At 43.5% G+C, this 27,496-nt stretch overlaps 2 protein-coding genes across 2 annotated transcripts in view; one reads left to right on the forward strand and one right to left on the reverse strand.

The window, feature by feature from the left end:
- The first annotated feature begins 677 nt into the window (after positions 1–677).
- Positions 678–27,496, forward strand: part of PQBP1 (polyglutamine binding protein 1) — a 408,542-nt gene continuing 381,723 nt past the window's right edge. The window contains exon 1 of the mRNA XM_082263422.1: positions 678–687. The gene's annotated coding sequence lies outside the window, so the exon portion shown is untranslated. The remainder of the gene's footprint in view (positions 688–27,496) is intronic.
- Positions 4,894–26,315, reverse strand: LOC309560580 (LHFPL tetraspan subfamily member 3 protein-like; the record flags this gene model as incomplete). Its single annotated transcript, XM_082264204.1, has 4 exons — positions 26,195–26,315; positions 19,535–19,923; positions 11,413–11,649; positions 4,894–4,916 (listed from the first exon to the last, which is right to left on the reverse strand). Exons 2-4 carry the CDS (start codon positions 19,911–19,913, stop codon positions 4,894–4,896), a joined length of 639 nt encoding a protein of 212 aa, XP_082120330.1. The 5' UTR covers positions 19,914–19,923; positions 26,195–26,315.

The following is a 27,496-nucleotide window of genomic DNA, read 5'->3' on the forward strand; positions in this document are numbered from 1 at the left end:
CAATTCCTAGACCCAAGTACCTCCTAAACACACAGAAATTCTAAACCCAAGAACTTCCTAAACATGCAAGGATTCTAGCCCCAAAACCCTCCTAAACACACAGCAATTCTAAGCCCAAGAACTTCCTAAACACTAGGGATGTAACGATATCAAAATCTCACGGTATGATACAATTTCGATATTATCCTCATGGTACGATATTTATTGCGATATTGTGGAAAAGCTCACGGTATTGTTAAATAGCTCACGATAGTCACTTTGAATATTTACTCACTAAGTAAAAATATGATATGCTTGCTTTCCCCCTAAAACCAACTCTATGTTGCAAATCCTCCTGTTTAGTGTATAATGAATGACCACAGATACACTACTTGAATTCCATCAGTATGATAGTGGCACTGGAGTCAGTGTTTTTTTTTTTTTTCATTTAATTTATCTTTAGACCCACAATCCTGAGCCTGTTCCTTCCTTCCTTCCTACTGCTCCAGTTCTCAAAGTTCTCAGTAATAATAACGCCATGACCTTGGGAATAATGCCCAGTAGGGGAGGATTAGGAACAGCTACTTCCTCCCCTGCTGGCTGCTGAGCGAGGAAGATGCCCTACTGAGATGCCATATTGGAATGGTGACGTAGAATGGGCGGCCAACAGGGACACAGGGCCTGGTGGAGTAGCTGCACACGGAGGGAACTGGAGTGTCTTCCCCCCTTTCTGATAGCTGGAGGCTTTGGTAGGCATACAGGGTAACGCTGACAGCAGTGTGAGTTCATTTAGTACACAGCACCATATTGCTGAAATAAACAGCCACTTCCTCCTAAAATGTTGCACAAGCTCACCTCACTTACACCCGTGACATTACACTCACCGGCGGTCCGGTGTCTTGCTCTTGCCTTAGTGTAGTGTGGTGCTGTTTCCTGGTGCCTGGCTGCCTGCCTGCCCTGGAAGCTGCTCCGCCGAGTCCGACTCCGCCGCTCTCGTGCGCTGGCTCCGCCTCCGCCCCACAAGCCCGCCCACCCACACTGCTCCAAACCAACTGGCAGCCGCTCGCCTCGTCTCGGCCAGTAAGCAGTAAGCACTGTGCAGCATAGGGAGGTGACAGGTGAGTGACAGACGGCGGCCAGACCAGTGAATTTGACTAATAATCGGGTCCCAGCCGCGGCTATTTTTTTTCTTCTAGCGGCCACCCCTGATCATCTGCCGCTTGCAAAACCGTGCCCCAACCACGACGATATCGGGACACAGTAACCATCGCGATACCGCGATAGCGGCAATATCGTTACATCCCTACTAAACACACAAGGATTCTAGCCCCAAAACCCTCCTAAACACACAGCAATTCTAAGCCCAAGAACCTCCTAAACACACAGCAATTCTAAGCCCAAGAACTTCCTAAACACACAGCATTTCTAAGCCCAAGAACTTCCTAAACACGCAAGGATTCTAACCCCAAAACCCTCCTAAACACACAGCAATTCTAAGCCTAAGAACCTCCTAAACACACAGCAATTCTAAGCCCAAGAACTTCCTAAACACACAGCAATTCTAAGCCCAAGAACTTCCTAAACACGCAATTCCTAGACCCAAGTACCTCCTAAACACACAGCAATTCTAAGCCCAAGAACTTCCTAAACACACAATTCCTAGACCCAAGTAGCTCCTAAACACACAGAAATTCTAAGCCCAAGAACTTCCTAAACATGCAAGGATTCTAGCCCCAAAACCCTCCTAAACACACAGCAATTCTAAGCCCATGAACTTCCTAAACACGCAAGGATTCTAGCCCCAAAACCCTCCTAAACACACAGCAATTCTAAGCCTAAGAACCTCCTAAACACACAGCAATTCTAAGCCCAAGAAGTTCCTAAACACGCAAGGATTCTAGCCCCAAAACCCTCCTAAACACACAGCAATTCTAAGTCCAAGAACCTCCTAAACACACAGCAATTCTAAGCCCAAGAACTTCCTAAACACACAGCATTTCTAAGCCCAAGAACCTCCTAAACACACAGCAATTCTAAGCCCAAGAACCTCCTAAACACACAGCAATTCTAAGCCCAAGAACTTCCTAAACACACAACAATTCTAAGCCCAAGAACTTCCTAAACACGCAATTCCTAGACCCAAGTACCTCCTAAACACACAGCAATTCTAAGCCCAAGAACTTCCTAAACATGCAAGGATTCTAGCCCCAAAACCCTCCTAAACACACAGCAATTTTAAGCCCAAGAACTTCCTAAACACGCAAGGATTCTAGCCCCAAAACCCTCCTAAACACACAACAATTCTAAGCCCAAGAACCTCCTAAACGCACAGCAATTCTAAGCCCAAAAACTTCCTAAACACACAGCATTTATAAGCCCAAGAACTTCCTAAACACGCAAGGATTCTAACCCCATAACCCTCCTAAACACACAGCAATTCTAAGCCTAAGAATCTCCTAAACACGCAGCAATTCTAAGCCCAAGAACCTCCTAAACACACAGCAATTCTAAGCCTAAGAACCTCCTAAACACACAGCAATTCTAAGCCCAAGAACTTCCTAAACACACAATTCCTAGACCCAGGTACCTCCTAAACACACAGCAATTCTAAGCCCAAGAACCTCCACAACACACATCAATTCTAAGCCCAAGAACCTCCTAAACACACAGCAATTCTAAGCCCAAGAACTTCCTAAACACACAGCATTTCTAAGCCCAAGATCTTCCTAAACACGCAAGGATTCTAACCCCAAAACCCTCCTAAACACACAGCAATTCTAAGCCTAAGAACCTCCTAAACACACAGCAATTCTAAGCCCAAGAACTTCCTAAACACACAGCAATTCTAAGCCCAAGAACTACCTAAACACGCAATTCCTAGACCCAAGTACCTCCTAAACACACAGCAATTCTAAGCCCAAGAACTTCCTAAACACGCAATTCCTAGACCCAAGTACCTCCTAAACACACAGAAATTCTAAGCCCAAGAACTTCCTAAACATGCAAGGATTCTAGCCCCAAAACCCTCCTAAACACACAGCAATTCTAAGCCCAAGAACTTCCTAAACACGCAAGGATTCTAGCCCCAAAACCCTCCCAAACACACAACAATTCTAAGCCTAAGAACTTCCTAAACACGCAAGGATTCTAGCCCCCAAACCCTCCTAAACACACAGCAATTCTAAGTCCAAGAACCTCCTAAACACACAGCAATTCTAAGCCCAAGAACTTCCTAAACACACAGCATTTCTAAGCCCAAGAACTTCCTAAACACGCAAGGATTCTAACCCCAAAACCCTCCTAAACACACAGAAATTCTAAGCCTAAGAACCTCCTAAACACGCAGCAATTCTAAGCCCAAGAACCTCCTAAACACACAGCAATTCTAAGCCCAAGAACCTCCTAAACACACAACATTTCTAAGCCCAAGAACCCCCCTAAGCACACACATCATATCTAAACATAAGAACCTCCTAAACAGTCCATTTGTTTATGATAAAATAATATAAATGCAGAGCAAATAAAGTCCACAGTATGTGATGAATCCACAATCACAGACACCTCGATGTGTGAAGATGGGACAGCAGTGGATAAGATAGAAACAGCCTGCACCTCCACCACACAGAATCGAATGGCCTCTTACCAGATCCTATTGATCACTGCTCTCACAATGATCAAGAATGCCTTGAAATCTTTCAAATAGATCAAGCTGAAGGACACTCTGCTGGGTCTTGGATCATCCAGGAAAAGGTGGTGTAATAGTATCAACTCTCGTGTGTACCAAAAAAGATAAAGGAGGACAATGGTGCAGTACGCTCCAAAAATAGTGTATTTATTAAAATAATATTACACTCACCATATAAAAGATAAAATCACGCATAGAGAGAATGTAGTAATTATCCAATCATCTGATTATAAGCCGCTGTGCAGTGGCAGACTCTTTCAGGCTTGTGACATCTGTATGTGGGCAAACTCCACGTCACAAGCCGGAAGGAGTCTGCCACTGCACAGCGGCTTATAATCGGATGATTGGATACCTACTACATTCTCTCTATGCGTGATTTTATCTTTTATATGGTGAGTGTAATCTTATTTTAATAAATACACTATTTTTGGAACGCACTGCACCATTGTCCTCCTTTATCTTTTTTGGTACACACGAGAGCTGATACTATTACACCACCTTTTCCTGGATGATCCAAGACCCAGCAGAGTGTCCTTCAGATTGATCTATTTGAAAGATTTCAAGGCATTCTTGATCACTGTGAGAGCAGTGATCAATAGGATCTGGTAAGAGGCCATTTGTTTCTGTGTGGTGGAGATGTAGGCTGTTTCTATCTTATCCACTGCTGTCCCATCTTCACACATCGAGGTGTCTGTGATTGTGGATTCATCACATACTGTGGACTTTATTTGCGCTGCATTTATATTATTTTACTTTTTATCATTTATTTTGATTAATGCTGGCTGCTATTACTTGAATTTGGAAGCGCGGTTATTCTCTTTATACTTTTGTTTATGATGAAATAAACTTTTCATGGTCTCTCTACAATTGGTCTGCGCATTTGTTTTTCATGTACATTTTGGTTCGTTTTTAACAAAGTTTTTAACTGTCGTGATGTGGAGCGCAATGGCCCACATCACCGACAGTGTTCAACATGGAACTGGTAGGGACATACTAGCACACATCTTTACACACAAAACTGTGAATTTCCTGCAAATGGTGCTGAGACAATAGTGTCAAACTTAAGGTTCCGGATGAATAAATCTCACACATCTTTGAAATACAATTCACAATTTCCATGAATTTTTATTACACAAAAATAAATACAATACATAAACCAATAACTTGCTGTTTAACAAAAAAAAAACACCATGCAAGTGGAAAATAAAACTTCTCGCTGTCACTGGTGATCACAAGGTTTCCTCTGTAAAATCTGTAAAACATTAATTAGACATAAACAACATTAAACCTGATTCGGCATATTCTGAACAGACCAGTAATGTAACCATAGGTTAAATTGTAACTTGATTTCTCTCTACATTTTGTTGACAAGTATGATATTGTAAATCTACAACACAAGGGGAATGGTAAAATGGCAAACCTTCCCCGTTTTAGTTTTATGCCTACTTCACATAGTGCTGCTGGACACCCTGGGGCATAGGTATGGGCAGCCTATTGCATTAGGGTGTGCACCCATGAAAATACAGTATATGTATATAGAGAAATGTATGTCTGTGTGTATATATATATATATATACAGTGGTGTATTTAGGTTTTGTGCTGCCCTAGGCCTGGCTAAACTTGTGCAGCCCCTAATTTAAATATAACCCACTTCTTCCTGTAAAGGCCACACCCCTTCCTGTTTATGACCCGCCCTGTCATCTGTAAACCACAGACCACAACCAGTCTATCAGTGCCCATCAGTCCAGCCTCATCAGTGCCGCCTTGTCAGTGCCCATCAGTGCAGCCTCATTACTGCCCATCAGTGCAGCCTCATCAGTGCGGCCTCATCAGTACAGCCCAAACAGTGCCCATCAGTGCAGCTCATCAGTGGCCATCAGTGAAGCCTATTAGTGCCCATTAGTACCAGCAGGTAGCAGTGTGACCGCTTTATGGGGGTGCCAGACTGATTTGCCCCATAGGACTGGCACTATACTAAAAGTGTAGTGCAAGCCGTTGGGGACCCTTTTCATGCGGGAGCCAGGAGAAGGCTGTTTTGTTTTCCATGTGGGGTGCAGCTTTTTTGCTGCCCCCCTGCAAAGTGCTGCCCTAGGCCTGGGCCTTGTTGGCCTAGGCCAAGATACAGCACTGTATATATATATATATATATATATATATATATATATATATATATATATATACACACACACACACACACACACACACACTGCTTTAAATAAATAAATAATAATAAAAAAAAAATTAAACCTGGACTGTGTCAGTAGGGCAGTGGATGGTGTCAGTAGAGCAGTGGACCTGTCAATAGTTTCTTATTTTTTTATCTTTTTTATCTTTTTCTTATTTTTTTTACAATGGTTTCAGAAGCTCTGTTGGGGGAATCTGCACCACACAGGGTGATTAGGGTGTGCCCAGGCACACCCAGAACACCCCCTGCGCACGCCTATGCCTTAGGGGATGATTTACAAAAACTGGAGAGTGCTCTGGTGCAGCTCTGCACAGAAACCAATCAGCTTCTAGGTTTTATTGTCAAAGTTTAAAGTGGTTATAAAGGCAGAAGGCTTTTTTTACCTTAAAGGATAAGTTTACTTTATGACAAGAAAAAAATGTGCATTTATTATTTTTTGTTTTTGAAGCCTGTAAAGCATTGCACCAGCGATCAGCAGATCACTGATACCAAAATGTAGTTCAAATCTCCTGCACTTAAGTGCAATAATGGGAAGGAAGAGGCAAGTTTCCAATAAAAATGGATGGGTATGACTGAAGGTCTTGCTTCCACGTCCGGACCAAGGGTAACTGATACAAACTGAAGAAAGATAACAAAAAGAGGGGCGCACCGACCTAGTGCATTACCACTAAAAACTTTTATTAAAATAGTAAAATGCATAAAATATACTCACAAGAATAGTGTGATAATACACACATATCAACAATTCCATGAATACGTGAAAATGACTCAAATGCGGTCAGGCACTGCGTGATGCTGAACCGTGTGCGGTGAATCGCACAGAGCTGCTGTGGCTTAGGCTGACGGGTTTCGAGGGCGAACCCCCTTCCTCAGAGCCAAGAAATGCTGCTGCTGCTGCATGCTGCACAGGCGGGTGGCTAAATGGAGGCTGGCTCCACCCACTCCGCACCCGCCTGTTGACCTTTGCCCCCTATGGGGCGGGTCTGGAGTGGGTGGAGCCAGCCTCCATTTAGCCACCCGCCTGTGCAGGTGCATGCAAACTGTAACATGTTACACCCGAATATGGGTGTAACATGTAACATGTTATGAAAGGTGAACTTATCTTTTAATGCATTAAGGTAAAAAAATTCTTCTGGGTGCAGCTCCCCCTCCACAGCCCCCCCCCCCTTATACTTCCCTAAGCCCCATCTCGATTCAGCGATGTGCATAAGAGCAGCGGCTCTCCTGGGTCTCTCTCTCTCCTCATTGGCTCCCACATTGCTGTCAATCACAGCCAGTGAGCCAATGAGGAGAGAGTGGAAGTCTGGGTTGAGCCATGGTCTGTATGTGAATGGACAATCTCCTTATTGGCTCACACATTGCTGTCAATCACATCCAGTGAGCCAATGAGGAGAGAGTGGGGTTCTGGATTGAGCCATGGTCTGTATGGGAATGGACAATCTCCTCATTGGCTCACACATTGCTGTCAATCACAGCCAGTGAGCCAATGAGGAGAGAGTGGGGTTCTGGGCTGAGCCATGGTCTGTATGTGAATTGACAATCTCCTCATTGGCTTACACATTGCTGTCAATCACAGCCAGTGAGCCAATGAGGAGAGAGTGGGGTTCTGGGCTGAGCCATGGTGTGTATGTGAATGGACAATCTCCTCATTGGCTCACACATTGCTGTCACTCACATCCAGTGAGCCAATGAGGAGAGAGTGGAGGTCTGGGTTGAGCCATGGTCTGTATGGGAATGGACAATCTCCTCATTGTCTCACACATTGCTGTCAATCACATCCAGTGAGCCAATGAGGGGAGAGTGAGGTTCTGGGCTGAGCCATGGTCTGTATGTGAATGGACAATCTCCATATTGGCTCACACATTGCTGTCAATCACAGCCAGTGATCCAATGAGGAGAGAGTGGAGGTCTGGGTTGAGCCATGGTCTGTATGTGAATGGACAATCTCCACATTGGCTCACACATTGCTGTCAATCACAGCCAGTGAGCCAATGAGGAGAGAGTGGGGTTCTGGGCTGAGCCATGGTCTGTATGTGAATGGACAATGTCAATTCACAGGATCGTGGCCCGGGAGTGAGCCTGCTCGAGTGCAATTGGAGGCACTCAGCCAGGGGAGGAGCCAGCAGAGGATCCAAAAAAGAAGAGGCTGCCCTGTGCAAAACCATTGCACAGAGCAGGTATGTATAACATAAGAATTTAAATCAAGGTGCGCTGTCTCAAAATATTGTAAAAATATATTAATCGCCAATAAAAGATTCTAAATCGTGAACAATACAAAAAGCAACGTGTAAAAAAATGACACAATATTTCATATATCAGTTGTAGCATATAAAGTGCAAAATGTAAGTATCGTTGTCTTACACAAGCAAGTATAATAGTGATACAAAATATAGTTCATATGTGCAGATAATCAATTAGATAAATGAATCAACGGATCTCTAAAAGTACAGATGAGTTGTGAGAAAAGTACAAATAGTCCTTTAAAGTGCAAAAAAATGTGCTCTATTGGTGTTCTAAGTAGGTAGATCCCAAATCATCCACTGATTCGCTTCCACCAGGGTTCAGGTGCAGACAGACAAATTGCTTACCAGAGCCTATGATTTTGCACGCTTAGAGAGTATCCCCTGTGGCAGTGATGGCGAATCTTGGCACCCTAGATGTTTTGGAACTACATTTCCCATGATGCTTAACTACACTGCAGAGTGCATGAGCATCATGGGAAATGTAGTTCCAAAACATCTAGGGTGCCAAGGTTCGCCATCACTGCCCCATGGGAAAAGCCACATCTCTCTCCCAGTCCGGTTCACAGATGTCCTGGTGGTGTCAAGCTGGTACTCCAACTAATGCATGCAAATTTCCAAGAGCCTACTTGTAATGTGGTAATAAGCTTGTAGATATCCACCAGAATAAAAGAGCAGGGGATAGTGGCTGCAAAAATGCCGCCCCGCTACACAATGTACAAATCCAGGCTTCGGTGTTGTCACCCTTTCTATTTTATGAAGGGATATAGCACAAGATGGGTCGATCAGAAGAGTATGTGCAAAAAACAGTTCCTATGTGTCTCAGCTATTTACCTGCATGAAATAATAAAACCTTACTTTGTTTTTATATATATATATATATATATATATATATATATATATAAATTATATATTTATATATTTCTGATCTTTGGACCTGACCAGAACACTGAATCAGCTCTTATAAATGACCGCCTACCACCAAGTTAATGCAACAGACCACCAAGGTCAGCGAGGAGACGCACAGTCCCAGCTGGATGTAGATTAATTACAAGGACACAGCAATAAATCACAGTATTGCTATGTTAGTAAGGAGAGCAGACAACCTTCAATGTACTTATGAAATCAGCGGCTGATCTAGCTAAATTACAGAACCCAGAGCATGCTGGGAATTTTATAGTTTGCATGGAGAACCAGCAATGGCAGCAAATGTGTAAACGCGATATCATGCCTCCTAATTTTCTGAGATGGGAAAGTGGGATGTCTTTTTATACAAATATACTTAGACAAATATACAAATATATTAAGGCAAAAGGTGAACTTAAATATTCCTCACTTTATTACAAAATGTGTTTTTAGTGCTGCCTGTGTCCCCATTAGATGGATTTTGACTTACTTGTTGTTTTGTCTGACACCTCTTAGGCCCCTTTCACACGGGCTTTCCGATCAGGTCCATCTGTCATTTTTTTAAGGCGGACCTGATTGGATTCTCCATGTACCTCTATGGAGCAGCGGATGTCAGTGGTGACATGTCCGCTGACACCCGCTGCTCTCCGATCCGATCCTGTCCGTGAAATCCAGATGGATGGAAACCCTATTTTCCATCTGTCTGGAGGATCGGATCGGAAAGGATTGGATGAAAACGGACAGGCGGTCCGTTTTCATGTGATCTCCCATAGAGGAGAGCGGGGCTCTGACAGCTCCGTCTCTGCACACAGAGCGGAGACACAGCTGTCATCTGCCTACTCAGCGGGGATCGGCGGATCGATCCCCGCTGAGCAAAACGGAGTCCGCTGGGTGGAAACCTGTGTGAAAGGACCCTTAAAAAGAAAGGAAGTGAGGGAGTATTACAAAGAAGACACAAACAGAAACAGCCCTTCCACTCTATCTAATGAGAATATTTTGGCTGGAGTTGGGCTTTAAGATCTGATTTCTACATTCACAGACTGGACCTGCACTCCCTTAGTCAGAAAAATACTAACTACACGTATGAGCAGCAAAACTGCTGCAAGCATTGCCCGGGTAAACTGATCCTAGCAGAGTACAAGATCTGACTGGCTCAACGAGAGATAATTGGACAAGCTGGATATATGAAATATGCTTTTCTTCCATAATCTAATACTAATGATGTTGCAAATGCATTAACCTCCTATGGATCGCCCCAAACAGATATACTGCCGCAGGGCGGCCCTCCTGTGCGAAATCATGTACCAGTACGTGATTTTGTGCACAGGGCCCGGGACACGTTCATGCACGCGCCACTGACGAACTGCTCTTGCTGTGATTGGACACAGTGGGAGCCAATCAGCGGGTCCGGTGGACGCAATATCCGCCGAGACCTGCCGATCATTCACAGGAGGGGCAGAACAGCGGTCTGCCTATGTAAACAAGGCAGACCACCATTCTGTCAGAGAGGAAGATGAGATCTTGTGTTTCTGTTAAGCAGGAACACGGATCTCTGTCTTCTTCCAGTTAAGCCAACCCCCACACAGTTAGAAAGCACTCCCTATGCAAACAAGGCAGATCGCTATTCTGCAAGGGGACAAGATGGAGATCCTGTGTTCCTGCAAAGCAGGAACACGGATCTCTGTCTTCCCCCAATAAGTGCAACACCCCCACAGTTAGTAAGTACTCCCTAGGGACACACTTGACCCTTTGATCGCCCCTGATGTTAACCCCTTCCTGCCAGTGTCATTAGTACAGTGAAAGTGCATTTGTTTTTAGCACTGATCACTGTATTAGTGTCACTGGTCACCAAAAAAAATGTCAAATGTGTCGGTTAGGTGTCCAATTTGTCTGCTAAATCCCGCTAAAATTCGCTGACCGCCGCCTTTACTAGTAAAAAAAATAAAAAAAATCCCATAGTTTGTAGACGCGATAACTTTTGCGCAAACCAATCAATATACACCTATTGGGATTTTTTTAAACAAAAATATGTAGCAGAATACATATTAACCTATTTTAATGAAGAAATGAATTTTTTATTGGATGTGTTTTATAGCATAAAGTAAAAAGTATTGTTTTCTTTTCAAAATTGTCTGTTTTTTTTTTTTTGTTTATAGTGCAAAAAAAAACAAAAAAAAAACCCAGAGGTGATCAAATACCACCAAACGAAAGCTCTATTTGTGGGAAAAAAGGACATCAATTTTATTTGGGTACAGTGTCACACGTCCATGCAATTGTCAGTTAAAATAACGCAGTGCCGTATCGCAAAAAAATGGCCTGGTCATTAAGGGGGGGTAAACCTTCCGGGGCTGAAGTGGTTAACAATCAAGTAGAAAAAGAAAAATGTGTCTTGAGAATATACAGAACGGACCACTCACCTTTTTTGGGGTACTTGACCTCACTGGGATTCAGGGCATCGTGCCGTTTCCCGAGAGTGAAACCCAGTACAGACAGAATAAGACAGTCGAATATTCCCAGTATGGCCAGTATATATGCCCAGTGTATGGAGCATGTCCCCAGCTCATATCTGTCTGAGCGGTAGCCACACAATGGGCGGACAGCGGCAGAATCCCATCCATCTGGGAAGAGGATGCAACCCAAAGCTTGGCACAAGGCTTAAAAAAAATTGATATAAAAAAAGTTAACAAAGGTCAGTGGCAAGAATGTTTTTTTTTTTTTTTTTATTATACAACAGAGCAAGGCAGGGATGATGTGTTAAAAGTAGCAATCCATAGCAAACAAACAATCAGAGCAGAGCAGTTAAGACACAAAGATTTTCCAGCTTGCAGGCCCACAATCTAGGTGCCAGCAGCCTAAGAGGAATTGTCACTGAGTTCAGTTAATAAGGGAATTCACCATTTAAACTCCAAACTGCCACCAGATAGCTTTAGGCCTATCAACCCATCACAATATTAGCAATTATAAAAAATTTGGGAAGAAGAGGGAAGAAGTAGGGATACACCACTGACAATGGCTGATTGGACGAAACGCGTCAGTTGATCCCGGAGAAAGACACAAGCACGCTAGAAGCCGCGGCTATATTGATTTTTACTGCTCATTTTATGCTGGAATTTGTAAGTACAATTTTAATAAATTGTCATCTACTTATTACGTACTGCCCTATGAGTCCCTTTATTTTCTGGGTGTACTTATTTGATCGAGTGGAAGAATATTTATCAGTCGGATCCTTGAGTCTACGATATATATTTATACTGATTAGAGAGTGTGTGGATCTCCCTGTGGATGAAGCCTGGAAGTCATTTAAATGCACTGGGCATTCCCCCAGGTAGCTTGTTGTATTGCCTCCCATCACGTGTAACTTACTGTGTATTTCTTATATAATTGGTTCCAGACTCCAAATTCTCCTAATCCCTTCCCTTCCCTTCATCTTTTCTTTCTGTCCCTTCTTCCTCTTTCCCCCTTTGCCCTTTCTTTGGCCTCCTTGGGCTGCTTCTTCTTTTCCTTCCTTTTCCCTCTCTTTCTTATGTTTATGTCATGAGATTTGGTTGATGCCTTAAACCAATTGCAAATTTCCCCCCACCTTGAGATGAGTTACACATTCCTACGTTTAATGTTGATATTGCTTAACAGGATCTCTTTTCTGGTTGGTACCTCACTTTATAGTTTGCAATTGCTTCACCTTGTTTTCAACCTCTAGACTTAACGTTTTTAATCCTATTGTTACATTTATGGTGACTGTGCAGGCTGGCTATGGGCGATAGCCGTTGGCTGGGTCTGCACTTCACCCTATGGCTCGTTTTCATGTATTTTATCGTTGTGCCTAGTTCATCTGTTTGTATTGCCTTAATATATTAATAAAAATATTTTTGACTCCAAATACACTGGGCATTATTGCTGATCATCTGGTAAGCAGATTTGATTGTATCAGGGTGGTGTGGTGTGTTTTATCGACACACAGGCTGGTGGAGGACATTCATCTTTATATCCTTTTTTGATCTTTAATCAACTTTATACCCACTTGGAGCGCTGCATATGGACATTTTATATACCAACTATGATTTTAGAATAAACTTCTGTAACGCACACTGTCACCACCGATAGGTATGTTCAGAGGATTTATACTATACAGTAGTGCATTTAGAAGTGTACTAAGTTTTACAGCCTCAGGCGTTTTTGTTTAGCCAATAGAAAGCACTAGGGGGAGGAGAGGGAGAGGAAATTAGGGGTGGACAAAACGCTCATAAAACGCTCAAGACAGGCTTTTCTAATGAAGTCTAGGCCAAAATAGGTCAAAATGGTGCAAATAAAATATTTGTTGCAAAGAAATAAAGAGACAATACAACAACAGAAAAAAAAAAAAAGAGTTGGAAAGGAAGAATACTTGCAATGTCCTGGTTTCAGCAGGGTCCAGCGAATAGGCAAAAACAGTACAATGTCTCTCACAAGTCCTGTTAGTTGTTCCTTAGTTTGATGTTAACAAGAGTTCTCCAACTTTCCCAGCATTCTCTTTTTCTCTGGTAACAAAGGGGTGTTGACAGAGGCCATCTGACCAACTAAGCATCTGAGGTGTGGTTTCTGACATGTCCTTATGTTTATGACTATGTCCTAAATACAGTTTTCTAAACATACTCATATCTCTGAGTACCTACCGGGTACAGTCAGCTAACATGTAAATTATTGTCCAGCCTGAATTTAACTTTGAAATGAATATAAACTTGACAGGTTTCGAATGCCCAGTTCGCCTAGTGGAGGAATTGGGCCGGTTCTCCCAAGGGTGTAGGAACCCACACAAATCTGGGGGGGACAGCATTTTTACTCGCCAGGTATATGCTTTTCCGTGCCCCCATCAATGCAGAGTTCAGCACGCTAGCTGTACCCCAATGATTGCAGAGTGCCCACAGCATTGTACCCCAATGATTGCAGAGTGCCACAGTCAGCATTGTACCCCAATGATTGCAGAGTGCCACAGCATTGTCCCTCAATCAATGCAGAGACCAGCGTGCATGCTCCCTTCAACCCAATGCACTTACCTGGCGGCGGCACGGCTATCGGCGGCGGCGGGAAGGTGAGCGGCTTCTCCCTCGTCCTCTTCTGCGGCGGGAACCGGCGGGCGGCCTCTCCTCTTCTCTGCGGTGGGAACTGGCGGGAAGGTGAGCGGCGGTGATGGTGAGTGACTGACGCACGCACCGGCACCGCCCCCATTGCGACATCAGCGATCAGATGTCCTGGATGATGATTGGTCCAGGCTGGAGACTGGACCAATCACAGCCAGGACATCACAAAGGTGGGGGTGGCCAAGTGCTCTTTCCTGCGCCCAGGTTACGCCCCCAGAAGGCTGCCAATCGGCGCCTTTCTGGGTCGTAAATCCCACTAATCTGGGGGGGATTTCACCATACCTGTCTCCCCCGCATTATTTTCTGGGGGGGATGTGTCCCCCCGCCCCCCCCGGTTCCTACGCCCATGGGGGGGGGGGTAAATATGTCCATATCCTGGCTATGCTGCCATGATTGTAGAGGTTATGGAATATACTGGGACGATGGATTCTACCTAAAGACGGGTATGTGTATTGTAGGATCCCAACTGAGGTATTTATGACTCAATGTTTGTTAATTCTCTTGCACTCAAGCAGTCTAGCCCAACAGTTTTATGGGCCCATGAAATGTGTATTGATTGGTATATGAGAGATGTCTGCCATGCCACTAAGGGTTGTGTATGAACTAAAAGGAGGGGGAGAGAGCAAATGTCCAATGTGCACAACCATTACATGTTGTTTTTTCAGGACTAAAAAATAATGACATGATAGTTCTGATAATTGGATAATTGGAGTAGGTGACAATACTGTCATTTCTCACCTCTAATTACCTTTAATTTTAGATAGAGTGGGGGTGGGGGGGGGGTTAAATAGCTCAGTTTTGATTTTGCCATCTGTCTCATTAAGGAGATTCTCCTCCTCATCCTGTCCTGTAAACTCAACAGGAAGTGAGAGGGTATTGCTCCAATGTGCGGAACCCCCTTAGTCAGTTTTCATCTGAACAAGTGTCCCCATTGAAAAATTTCATCTTTATTTTTCTTCTGGTGGTAACTCAACATTTGGAATTTCCCTATCGTTCATTCCCAGCGAAACTGATGATCAGGATAATTAGAAAGAGTGAATCTCCTTAGTGTGATCCAGGGGGAGGAGGGCAGAGAACCAGAGCATTGTGTGTATAAGGTTGGTTTCACACAGACGGCCTGACTGACAGGCAGACCTGATTGAACCAGCCATTGCTCTCTATTTTTCACATGTCTGCTGACACCCGCCAGCATCTGATCTGATCCTGTGTACCAAAAACAGACGGGTGGGGGATCCATTTCCCATCCATCCGGCGGATCGAATGACAGTCAGTTTGAAACAGACAGTCGATCCTTTTCTATCTGTCAGCCCCATAGAGAACAGCGGGGCTGTGTCCGTGTCCGCTCTGCATAGTGGAGCAGACACAGGCCTGTCATCCACCTGCTCACAGCGGGGGGGGGGGGGTCAGCGGAGAAATCCTCTGCTGAGCAGGTGGATGCGCATTACGGAGTGTGTGAAACCAGCCTAAGCCATGTAAAATAACGTGGACCACGAGCTCTGAAAGGTTGGCGACCACTGGTATAGTGGACATAGTCAGTGTGGTGTTTGATTCTCCGATCCCTTTTAGGCAGGCCATAGATTATGGGATTTTCATTCCTGCAACCATGGGAGAGCACAATTATTATTGCTAGTGGCTTTAGCCACTGGCAATATCTGTATGCTAGAAATTCAGCATACTGGTAGTACTCAAGTCAATCGATGGATCAACATGGGTACAGTCCGCCTGCTCATAGCTGGATTGATTTGAACCTTTTATGGCCGGCTTTACTCTTCTCACCTGTGCAATATAAATGCATTTTATTTGGATTTTATGTGATAGACCAACACAAAGTGACACATAATTGTGAAGTGGAAGGAAAATGATAAATGCATTTCAAACTTTTTGACAAATAAATATCTGAAAAGTGTGGCATGCATTTGTATTCAGCTCCCTTTACTCTGATACCCCTAACTAAAAACCAGTGGAACCAATTGCCTTTAGAAGTCACCTAATTAGTAAATAAAGTTCACCTGTGTGTAATTTAATCTCAGTACAAATACAGCTGTTCTGTGAAGACCTCAGAGGTCTTTCAGAGAACCATAGTAAACAAACAGCATCAAAAAGGCCAATGAACACACCAGACAGGTCAGGGATAAAGTTGTGGAAAAGTTTAAAGCAGGGTTAGGTTATAAAAAAAATATCTCAAGCTTTGAACATCTCAGGAAGCACTGTTCAATTCATCATCCGAAAATGGAAAGCGTATGGCACAACTGCAAACCTACCAAGACATGGCTGCCCACCTAAACTGACAGGCCAGGCAAGAAGAGCAATAATCAGAAACGCAGCCAAGAGGCTATGGTGACTCTAGAGGAGCTGCAGAGATCCACAGCTCAGGTGGCAGAATCTGTCCACAGGACAACTATTAGTCATGCACTCCACAAATCTGGTCTTTATGGAAGAGTGACAAGAAGAAAGCCATTGCAGTTTCACAACTGCAAACCTACCAAGACATGGCCATCCACCTAAACTATTATGTGCCACTTTGTGTTGGTCTATCACATACAATCCCAATAAAATACATTTATGTTTTCGGTTGTAACATGACAAAATGTGGAAAATTTAAAGGGGTATGAATACTTTTTCAAGGCACTATAAATAGCTATGAAGTGGTTATCAGCCTTTTCTCCTATGGATAAATCATGGATCAAGTAGGGCAATACTTACCTTCATTTAGAAAAACTGACCTATCAACAATGGAAATGAGAAAATGTGGGGAGCCTGGTTGGAAAAGCCTAAAGTGGCACCTGTTGATCTAGTAAAGGACAGACTTATATCTTAATGGGCCTAGATTGGGCCTTAGTTATGGTTTGTTTGTGTCTGGGAATAATGATATCACTGACCTTAGTTGTCCTGGTGCCATATTTGTATACCTTCCCTCCTTCCTACAACCTCCCCTTTTTTGTGTATACCTTTCTCGTTCCCCTTCCTATTGCCCTGTTTTTTCCTATGAGGCATACTTCTCACTTCGGCATAGTGCTGGTATACTGAATGCTTGCTGTTTCATGTATTATAAACTGAATGCTTTAATGCCCTGTCACAACCCATTTTCCCTCAACTATTGCACTATAGCCCCCTCTGACACTCGAAAACACAGGATAGGACCTTCAGAGGCAGGGGTGGGCTAACATTTCACCCCAGGGCTGAGTCACTATTGTCTTTTTAAAGTTTTATTGCAAATTATTATTGAGGTGAGGGCTAGGGGTTCCAGACACCATAGCAGATAACTTACAGACTCTCCACATCTAGGTCAATGTCCAGCTACACAGTGTCAGAACCTTAACCGGACCCAGCAACACTGTAAGCACATTCCCTCCCAAATTCCTCAAAGTGAGTCAACAGGCCCTTCTGAGAGACTAGCCTTCTTTCTGGCTCTCCCCAGCAAGGGTCCTCCCCTGGGTCTCTTCCTTGGCACAGCTTCCTCCAGACCAGGCATGACAGCTTCAGGACCACTTAAGAACACGTTAGGCGCCAGAACAGGCTATTGGGCTCAGCCTATAGGAAGAGAGCAAGCGCATAGTCTGTCCCAAATATTTATATCCTCCTCCAACATACACCAGTGGCCTAAACCTCCTACTGAATTGGCTGAAGGAAATATAAATACTGTATTTTCTGGCGTATAAGACTACTTTTGAACCTCAAAAAAATCCCCCAAAAATGGGAGGTCGTCTTATGCGCCGAGTATAATATCTCCAAGGTAACCTAAGTATAAGTATTACCGGTAGATCATGTAATAGGGGGGTCGTCTTATACGCCCAGTCGTCTTATACGCAGGAAAATACGGTATTCATTACTCAGTTTTGTGTATGAAATTTCTTAGTATGACCAGTGGCTCCAATGACACCCACTGGCGAAAGGGAAAAATCACAACCCAACTGAAGTTTAGGGAAAAACCAGGTGAAAAACTATACAGTCGCTCTGAGTTAACTACAGCCCAGCCAAAACTAAATTGACATAGTAGACCCTATAAGACCCTATAGACAAGGAGTCTACATATACCTTTTTATGCATGCTGAAAAAGTTCACCAATAAAACATTTTCTGACAAAAAAGTGCTCCACTACGTGTCCTACCTCAACCTGACACTAAATACTTACCTGGCTCCATGTCAGCTCTCCAAAAATGTCTCCATCCCCAGCGTTGCTCACAGCTCAGCGTGGGACCCTGTGAGAGCATGCATCCACAGGCGCCTCCTGTGGCTTGCTACAGGAGGCACCCAAAGGAGGGGAGGAGCCTACAGCATCAGTAGGGACTGCGAGAAGAGGAGGAAAGTGATGTTGCTATGTAATGCATTTTCAAGGAGCAGGTAATTTTTAATGATATTATATTACTCTCAGAAAACCTCCATTTACTTGGTGCATGTGGGTGTGATGTCCCATGCACGTACCATTTTGTATATTAGCGCAGCGACCTGTACCATGCACTCCCTTTCGACTGCCTTTCTACAGAGGATGGCACCTGGGATACTGCCAAGAGGAGAAGAAGGGAAGTACCAGAGGATAATTTCTTAAGAGCTTTACTTTTTTATCATTAACAAACATTCCTTGAGCTCCTGGCAAGTGACTGTGCCTAGGCTGAGATGATGCCATCAGTCTGCTGCAGGCAGGAGGAATCATCTCTCCCCCAGTGATCACTAGGGTACATTGTACCTTTGCAGCAAGGGGCTGACATTTGTGAACACAGCCAAGCACTGCACAGACATTGGAGTTTACATAAGTGAGCCAGCATCTCAGTCTAAGAAGTAGATGGTGGCTACAAATAAGGCCCGAACAAAGATGGCAACATTCTTTTGGAGAGAAGAAAAAAAAAAAAAGCAGATGAAGGCATTGATAGACAAGTATTATGATGCCAGGAATAGAAGTGATAGAAATCTCTTCCATAGGTAAAAACATACTTTGAGTAGAGTGGGGAAGTGTTGACAACGGCTCACCCATTTTCTTTACGAGCATCATAAGGACAGGAAGTGATGCCTGTAATAGGATCACTGACAGAAATGACCTGACATAAATGTTGGCTCTACCACTTTCATTAGTTAGGCTCGAAAATTACATCAGATGTGCTTTTTCTGCAAATATTGCAATAGCTTTGATCCCCCTTCCTGAAAATTCTAGTTGGCTGATTGTCATGTTGATCCTCGTACTTCCATTGATTGAGTCATTAACCCAGAACAATTGCGCAGATAAGGACTTCTGATTTTACTCCGACTTTCCTGATCTGCATACATGTTCCAAGTCAGGCATTCAGAAAAGAATAAAAACTGTGGCTCACCATAACATCCATGCAACTGCCATTTTCAGAAGGTGGTAAGCAATGACTACCCCAGTTTGAGAAAAAGTTACTTGAAGAAATAAAACCCAGATATATTGAAACTGTCCAATGCCATTCCTTACCTGCACTGATCTGAAGCCAGGCACACAGCTTAAAAACTGTCCCTGAGTTACAGAACCACAGCAGTCCAATGCAAGCCAGGCTGAACAGAACCAGCAGGAGAGCCCCAACCATGAACCCGGCTGCTGTCTGGAAAGAAGGGAGAGCCTCCAGAGCAGCTGGTGGTCCCCTGCATTCGGTGCCCCAGTCTGACTCCTCGCACACCTGGTAAAGTCCAAACTGCCCACTACCCTCCCCTCCTACAACCCAGGCGGGCTGCAGGAGCACCACAATCTCCAAGATGCCTAGGAAGAGGGTACAGGAAGCCCACAGGACAGTGACCGCCCGGCCATTTTGGACAAAGTCTGTGTCGTACAGCTGCACATGTCCAAGAGGTTCCATGGAGAATCACCTGGATGACAAAAACAAATACAAAATGAAATAGAGGTAGTCTCAGGTAAATGACTAACCAACTGCTGCTTAATAGGTTAGTCCATGTAGAAATAAAATTGCAGTTGGTTGCAGATGCTGGAGAGTTAAACCACCTGACAGTGACTTCTACACTATATTACCAAAAGTATTGAGAGACCGGCCTTTATATGCACATTAACTTTAATGGCATCCCAGTCTTAGTCCGTAGGGTTCAATATTGAGTTGGCTCACCCTTTGCAGCTATAAGAGCTTCAACTCTTCTTCTCTTCTCTTCTGTCCACAAGGTTTAGGAGTGTGTATATGGGAATGTTTGACCATTCTTTCAGAAGCGCATTTGTGAGATCAGACACTGATGCTGGAGAGAAGACCTGGCTCGCACTCTGCGCACTAATTCATCCCAAAGGTGTTCTATCGGGTGGAGGTCAGAACTCTGTGCAGGCCAATCAAGTTCCTCCACCCCAAACTCGCTCACTCATGTCTTTACGGACCTTGCTTTGTGCACTGGTGCGCAGCCCTGTTGGAACAAGAAGGGGCCAACCCCAAATTGTTCTCACAAAGTTGGGAGCATGAAATTGTCCAAAATGTCTTGGTATGCTGACGCCTTAAGAGTTCCCTTCACTGGAACTATAGGGGCCAAGCCCAACCGCTGAAAAACAACCCCGAACCAAAATCCCCCTTCCACCAAATAATTTGGACCAGTGCACAAAGCAAGGTCAGAAAAAAAATTGGATGAGCGAATTTGGGGTGGAGGAACTTGACTGGCCTGCACAAAGTCCTGACCTCAATCTGATAGAACACCTTTGGGATGAATTAGAGCGGAGACTGTGAGCCAGGCCTTCTCTCTAACATCAGTCCCTAACCTCACAAATGTGCTTCTGGAAGAACGGTCAAACATTCCCATAGATACCCTCCTAAACCTTGTGGACAGCCTTCCCAGCAGAGTTGAAGCTGTTATAGCTGCAAAGGGTGGGCCAACTCAATATTGATCCCTACGAACTAAGACGCCATTAAAGTTCATGTGGGTGAAAAAAAAAAAAAAGGTCATGTGGGTGTAAAAGCAGATGTCCCAATACTTTTGGGAATATAGTGTATCTCTCAGGAACACTATTGGTGATATCACTGTGCTGAGTTGCTGGGTCTGTACACTTTCTGTGACTATTATGATGGGTTTCCACCATCCCTGTTATTTTTTTATTTATATTATGAAGAAAGTAACAGGAAAGCTGGAATACATAAAGCTGAGAAGAGACACCCATAACAAGGTGGGCAAGAAGTGTCAGCTTTTAGATGTGTTTCTCAGTCAGGGAACACAATGTACAGGGGTGTGAGAAATATTAGTGACTAACATATTACTTTATTCAACTTTATCAATTGTGTATTATTCCTAAATTACGTTATGGCAGAGAGATCTTGCTGTTAGAATATTTATGTCATTTAAAAAGCCAGTGGTTAACTCATCTCACTAGGCTCTTTCTGTAACTAGAATATTCCTTTTTAGGTGGACTGAGCCTTTAAGATGATCATTCAATGAAAACACTGAACCTATTTTTCTCTTAGGATATGGGTCCTTTCACATGGGTGCCTCTGTGTTACGAATTCTGCTTGCTCAGTGGGGGATCGCTCAATTGATCCCTGCTGAGCAGGAGGGATGGCAGGTCCATCTCCACTCACTGTGCAGAGCAGACACGGACACAGTCCCTTTCTTCTCTATGGGGAAATTGGATAGAAATGGACCTGCCTGTCCATTTTCATCTGATTGGCCAGATGGATGGAAAATAGGACCACCAATCGTCTGTTTTTTTTAATAGTGATCAGATTGGATGGTGGCAGGTGTCAGCGGACATGCATCCGCTGCTCCATAGAGGAGACTGTAGGGTCCGATCAGGTCAGCCCTAAAAACTGACAGGCGGACCTGATCAGACAGACCATGTGTATGGATCCTCACTATTCTCTTTGTACAGATCCCACAATCCCTCCTCTCTCAGTCGGTGTACATATCAAATCTTAAATTGGTCTAACTCCATTGAACTTATATATTCAGGTCTAGAAACCTCTTTTCCCCTTAGTAGATAGAGAATTGATATAAAATTGGTCTCGCCATTTCTCTGAATGGTAACATCGTAGATCCCACCTCCTTCTATATAAACGTACAGTATATGTGAAACAAGACCCAGGATTGTCCTTTTACCACAAATATATGAACTCTAGTCTAGGACAGAGCCTAGGATTAATTTCCTTCATTCCATAATTATATGCTTTCTGATACAGGATCTAAGAATTGTCTCCTTAAATTTGTGAATATATGGCTTCTAGCTTGATACCAAAATTAGGATTTGTCTTCTTCACTTTACAGATACTGTATATTCATTGTCCCAAGTCTGATATGGGACCTATGATTTATCTCCATCATTCAACAGATAAATGCTATCTAGTCTGATATTCGATCTAGGACTTGTCTCCTTCATTTCATAGATGTATGGTTTAGACCCGGTTCACACTTCTGCGTGTGCCGGGTTCGCATGTCATGTCGGAGCGCACTGCTCCGACATGACATGCGATCAGCTGTGCGGTGCGAGTTTAGCCATACAGTTTGTATGGCTAAATTCGCACCGCACCCGCAGCAAAGACGCACTGGAGGCAATTTTGCTGCCGCATCAGGATCGGATCGCACAGCGGTTCACACTTGTGCGATCCGATCCTGTGCGAACTGCACGATCGCACTGCGATATGCGATCAAACTGGGGGTGTCGTTAAGATTACATTGACACCCCCAGCGGATCGCATATGGCAGTGTGAACTGCCGGGGGTGCGTGTGCGATGCGGGAACAGGCTGCGAATTCGCAGCCTTCCCGCATCGCAATAGTGTGAACCGAGCCTTACTTCCATAAGTATGTGCCTAGTCTGATATAGGAGCTTGGATTTGACTCCTTTATTCAGTAGATGTATGATCTTCAGTCTGGACCTAGGAGATATATTAAGAAGAATTTATTAAACCTGGAGCAGTTGTGCATGGCAACCAATCAGCTTCTAACTTTCAGTTTCAAAATTAAACTGGACAAGCTAAGCTAGATGCTGACTGGTTACTATGAACAGCTGCTCCGGGTTCTGTCTGCTCCAGTTTGGGTAACTTCCCCCACTGTCTCTGATTTGATACAGAACTTAGACATATGGTCTCCAGTTTGATATTTGACCTAGGACCTGTCTACTTTATTTCATAGATACATTGTTTCCAGTATGATACCTGACCTAGGACCTCTTTCCTTCCTTCCATAGATATATGGTTTCCAGTTTCATAAAGAACCTATCCCTTGTTTCTTTTATTCCATAATTACATGGTCTATTTTCTGATACAGGACCTAGTCTCAAGGACTTGTCTCCTTTTTTCCATGGAGGTATGATCTTTAGTCTGATACAGGGCCTAAGATTTGTTTCTTTCATTCCATAGATATATGGTCTTCAGTCTTCTGCACTTTATACCTTATCTGGAGCCTATTTTCTATATATCTCTATACTAAAAGTCATATCATCCTTTTGGCAAACACACATGTGGAAATCAGGTCTTGCTCTGTATACGGTTACGGTATCTGATCCTAAATCTATCTTTAGGCCCCATTCACACTTATGCGACTTGTCATGTGACTTTGGACCCCATGATTTTCCTATGATAACCGTTCATAGCTGTGCGACTGAAATTAACAAGCAGCTATTCTTCACACAGAATTCCAATTGGTCGTTCAATTTTCGACCAATGCAAATTCAAATTGTTCTGAAAATTTGGAATTCGTTAGAAAATAAACTTAACACATTTTTCTGTTCTTGACATGTCTAATGACTTTGTAGAGCACAAAAAAAAAAAAAAAAGATCACATTGGTGAAAGTCGTAATAAAGTCGCACTCATCCAAAGTTGCATAAAATAACAGGGTAAAGTCGCAATGGAGATTGAAACGATTTTGCACAAGTGTGAATGGATTCCTATACATTTTTTTTTAGAACCTACTCCCTTTTAGACACACACAGACAACCCTTCTCCTCATCTGCAGAAGAGCTGGCCTAGGAATTGTCCTCTACTGTCTAAATGTAGACCATGTATATTGTTCAAAAATGCAATAATAATGCAAAAAAATGAAAACGTATGCAAATCGTGTAAAACAAAAAATGTCCAGAAGGTGACTAGTGATACACCAATGTGCAATAAACGTCCATATTATAAGTCCATAAATAAAGTGCAAAAAATGGTGACAAAAACTTCCAGCTTGGGGAAAGGTGAACTGTGATTGGAAGGTGCAAAGTCCCACCACCAGCTTGGCCTCTTACCAGAAGTTAAACGTTAAGGGCATATATGAATATGACCGCTCCAAAGGTCATGCAGCCAGGTAGAAAAGTTCCCAGAAATACAGAAGGCACTCTGACACACTCGTGCTCCCTAGACTCTTACCGGACAAAAGCCAAACAAGAAGCCTGGTTCTATGGTGATGAGTGGTCCTGCCGGGGGTTACTGGACTCTAGGATGGCTGATGTAGTTGCTTGTGTCCAAGAGGAACAGACCCAGTCAGAAAGCCTGACGAAAGAAGATCCTGCCAAAGGTGGCTAGACTCTGATTGGCTGCTGTAACTCCTTAGTCTGGTCGACCTCAATAATAGGGGACACAACAGAGGGGACCGCAATGGTGCATTACCAGCAGTAGATTTTTATTAAAACAAATGGTTGCACTTACAGTTGTGAAGACAATAATAGCGAGTTCCCTCACGGAGGAGCTGTATGGCGGGGTCCGCCTGCAGTGCGGACCGCTGCCTGGTCTAGATGTGATGACGCGGCGCCTCCTCTCTGACGCGTTTCTCCCGATAGGGCATCCACTTAGATAGGAGGTAGGTTTTTTTTGTCAGAAGGGTGATGTGCTCAGTCGTAACAACTGGAAGTGCACATTTCACATAACCATGTGATTACCCACTCATCATTCCCTAGAACCAGAAGGCTCACCTCCTATCTAAGTGGATGCCCTATCGGGAGAAACGCGTCAGAGAGGAGGCGCCGCGTCATCACATCTAGACCAGGCAGCGGTCCGCACTGCAGGCGGACCCCGCCATACAGCTCCTCCGTGAGGGAACTCGCTATTATTGTCTTCACAACTGTAAGTGCAACCATTTGTTTTAATAAAAATCTACTGTTGGTAATGCACCATTGCGGTCCCCTCTGTTGTGTCCCCTATTATTGAGGTCGACCAGACTAAGGAGTTACAGCAGCCAATCAGAGTCTAGCCACCTTTGGCAGGATCTTCTTTCGTCAGGCTTTCTGACTGGGTCTGTTCCTCTTGGACACAAGCAACTACATCAGCCATCCTAGAGTCCAGTAACCCCCGGCAGGACCACTCATCACCATAGAACCAGGCTTCTTGTTTGGCTTTTGTCCGGTAAGAGTCTAGGGAGCACGAGTGTGTCAGAGTGCCTTCTGTATTTCTGGGAACTTTTCTACCTGGCTGCATGACCTTTGGAGCGGTCATATTCATATATGCCCTTAACGTTTAACTTCTGGTAAGAGGCCAAGCTGGTGGTGGGACTTTGCACCTTCCAATCACAGTTCACCTTTCCCCAAGCTGGAAGTTTTTGTCACCATTTTTTGCACTTTATTTATGGACTTATAATATGGACGTTTATTGCACATTGGTGTATCACTAGTCACCTTCTGGACATTTTTTGTTTTACACGATTTGCATACGTTTTCATTTTTTTGCATTATTATTGCATTTTTGGTTTATTTGTTTACATCATTTTGTATGTTGCACATATGCACTAGGGCAGCGCACCTGATTTCTTTACCTATTCTACAACATACACTCTAAGGTAGCAGCACACCCTATATTGAATCAGCGCACTTTCCTACCCACCACATGTATATTGTTCGCTCTATGCTTACCTTAGCTAGAATCCTTCTCATGGATCTCTGACTCCAGAAATCTAAATCCACCTTTTACTGTACAGATACAATAGCTGACATGAAATTTGTCCTCCTCCTGCAATGTACATGAATATCTAACTCTTGATCCATCTCCTCCCTGTATTCAGATATCTAATAATTAAGAACCTATCTCCACCTCCTTCTATACGGATATTTAATCCAGAACTCATCACCTATTTTATTTAAATGAAGATGTGAATCCAAAAGTTGTCTATATACAGCAGGGTCCTCTATCATGAGCACATCCTTCAGACTAAAGGAATATATTATTATATTGCAATAACATCCTGCATCTTACCTTGATCCCAAGATGCTGTATTCATTACAAATGCACCATTTTCTATTCCTTCGGTAGCAGCGGTTGCTGTATCTCAGAGCTGAAAGTGACCCCTCCCCTCTTCTGCAGTTCAGCAGCCCCCTCCCTGCTGTACTACATGCAATGTATATCACCTCTCCCTGCAAATCTTTTACCATGTAAAGAATACATGCAACCTACAACCTTTCTCAATTCCTCTTCCAATTGTCATAGTTTGCTCTTCGTTATACCATTTACATCACTTCTTCATGCTAGTCCTGCATTGCCTACACCAGTGCTATAGAAGCAACCAGGAATATTTCTTTAAGGGGCGAAGCTACATATTTATTTAAGGAACAACTCCAGTCAAAAAGAAAATGTTCTAATAATGGATTTATTCAAATCTCTATAAATAACTGTTTACAGGTATTGAGGCTGGTTAGGTAGATCATGTGTACTTTAGCAAATAACCTATTCCAGAAAAGCAGTGTCATTTGTTACCTTTGCCTGGTCTGCTTTAGGAATATTGGCAGTTGGTATTCATATCCAGCTTCCTTCACATGATGGACACATTGGAGAGGAATTACTAAAACTGGAGCTTAGTTGTTCTCTTCTCTGAGGATGTTTTTATACCATTCTTTATTCACGGCTGTGTTCTTAGGCAAAATTGTGAGTGAGCAGTGAGCACACTCCCTTGTTGGCTGAGAACTTAGAAATCCCCCCACAGTGGTCTCAGGTCTCGGGATGCTGTACTGTTGCCATGAGCATGAAACAGAACTGATGAAGTGAGCTGATGCTTATTTTTTATTCCCTGAAGTCTCTGCAGCTGTTCTTGAAAGGTTGAGGTGGGAAGGAAGTTGTTCTATTCTCTGAGGATGTTTTTATATCATTCTTTATTCATAGCTGTGTTCTTAGGCAAAATTGTGAGTGAGCAGTGAGCACACTCCCTTGTTGGCTGAGAACTTAGCAACCCCCCACAGTGGTCTCAGGATGCTGTACTGTTGCCATGAGCATGACACAGGACTGATGAAGTGAGCTGATGCTTATTTTTTCTTCCCTGGAAAGTCTCTGGACAAGGTTCTGTTCAGTTTCTTGACCTGTTAAAGTTCATGTAAATGTTCACTGCATGACTGGCATCATCACGAGTCGACGAGCCTGCAAAGTTTTAATTTTTTTGTATTTTTATTACATTTTTACGTTACCCCCTTTGGTCAAAAAAGCAATATTCTTGGCAAAACAGTTTTGCCTAAGTAAAGACTTAATGACTAAATCTGTGTCTGTGTAGTGCTGTGCTAGTGCATGCTC

Source organism: Pelophylax lessonae (assembly GCF_965119305.1).
Source record: "Pelophylax lessonae genome assembly, chromosome: 7".
Classification (NCBI taxonomy): Eukaryota; Metazoa; Chordata; class Amphibia; order Anura; family Ranidae; genus Pelophylax; species Pelophylax lessonae.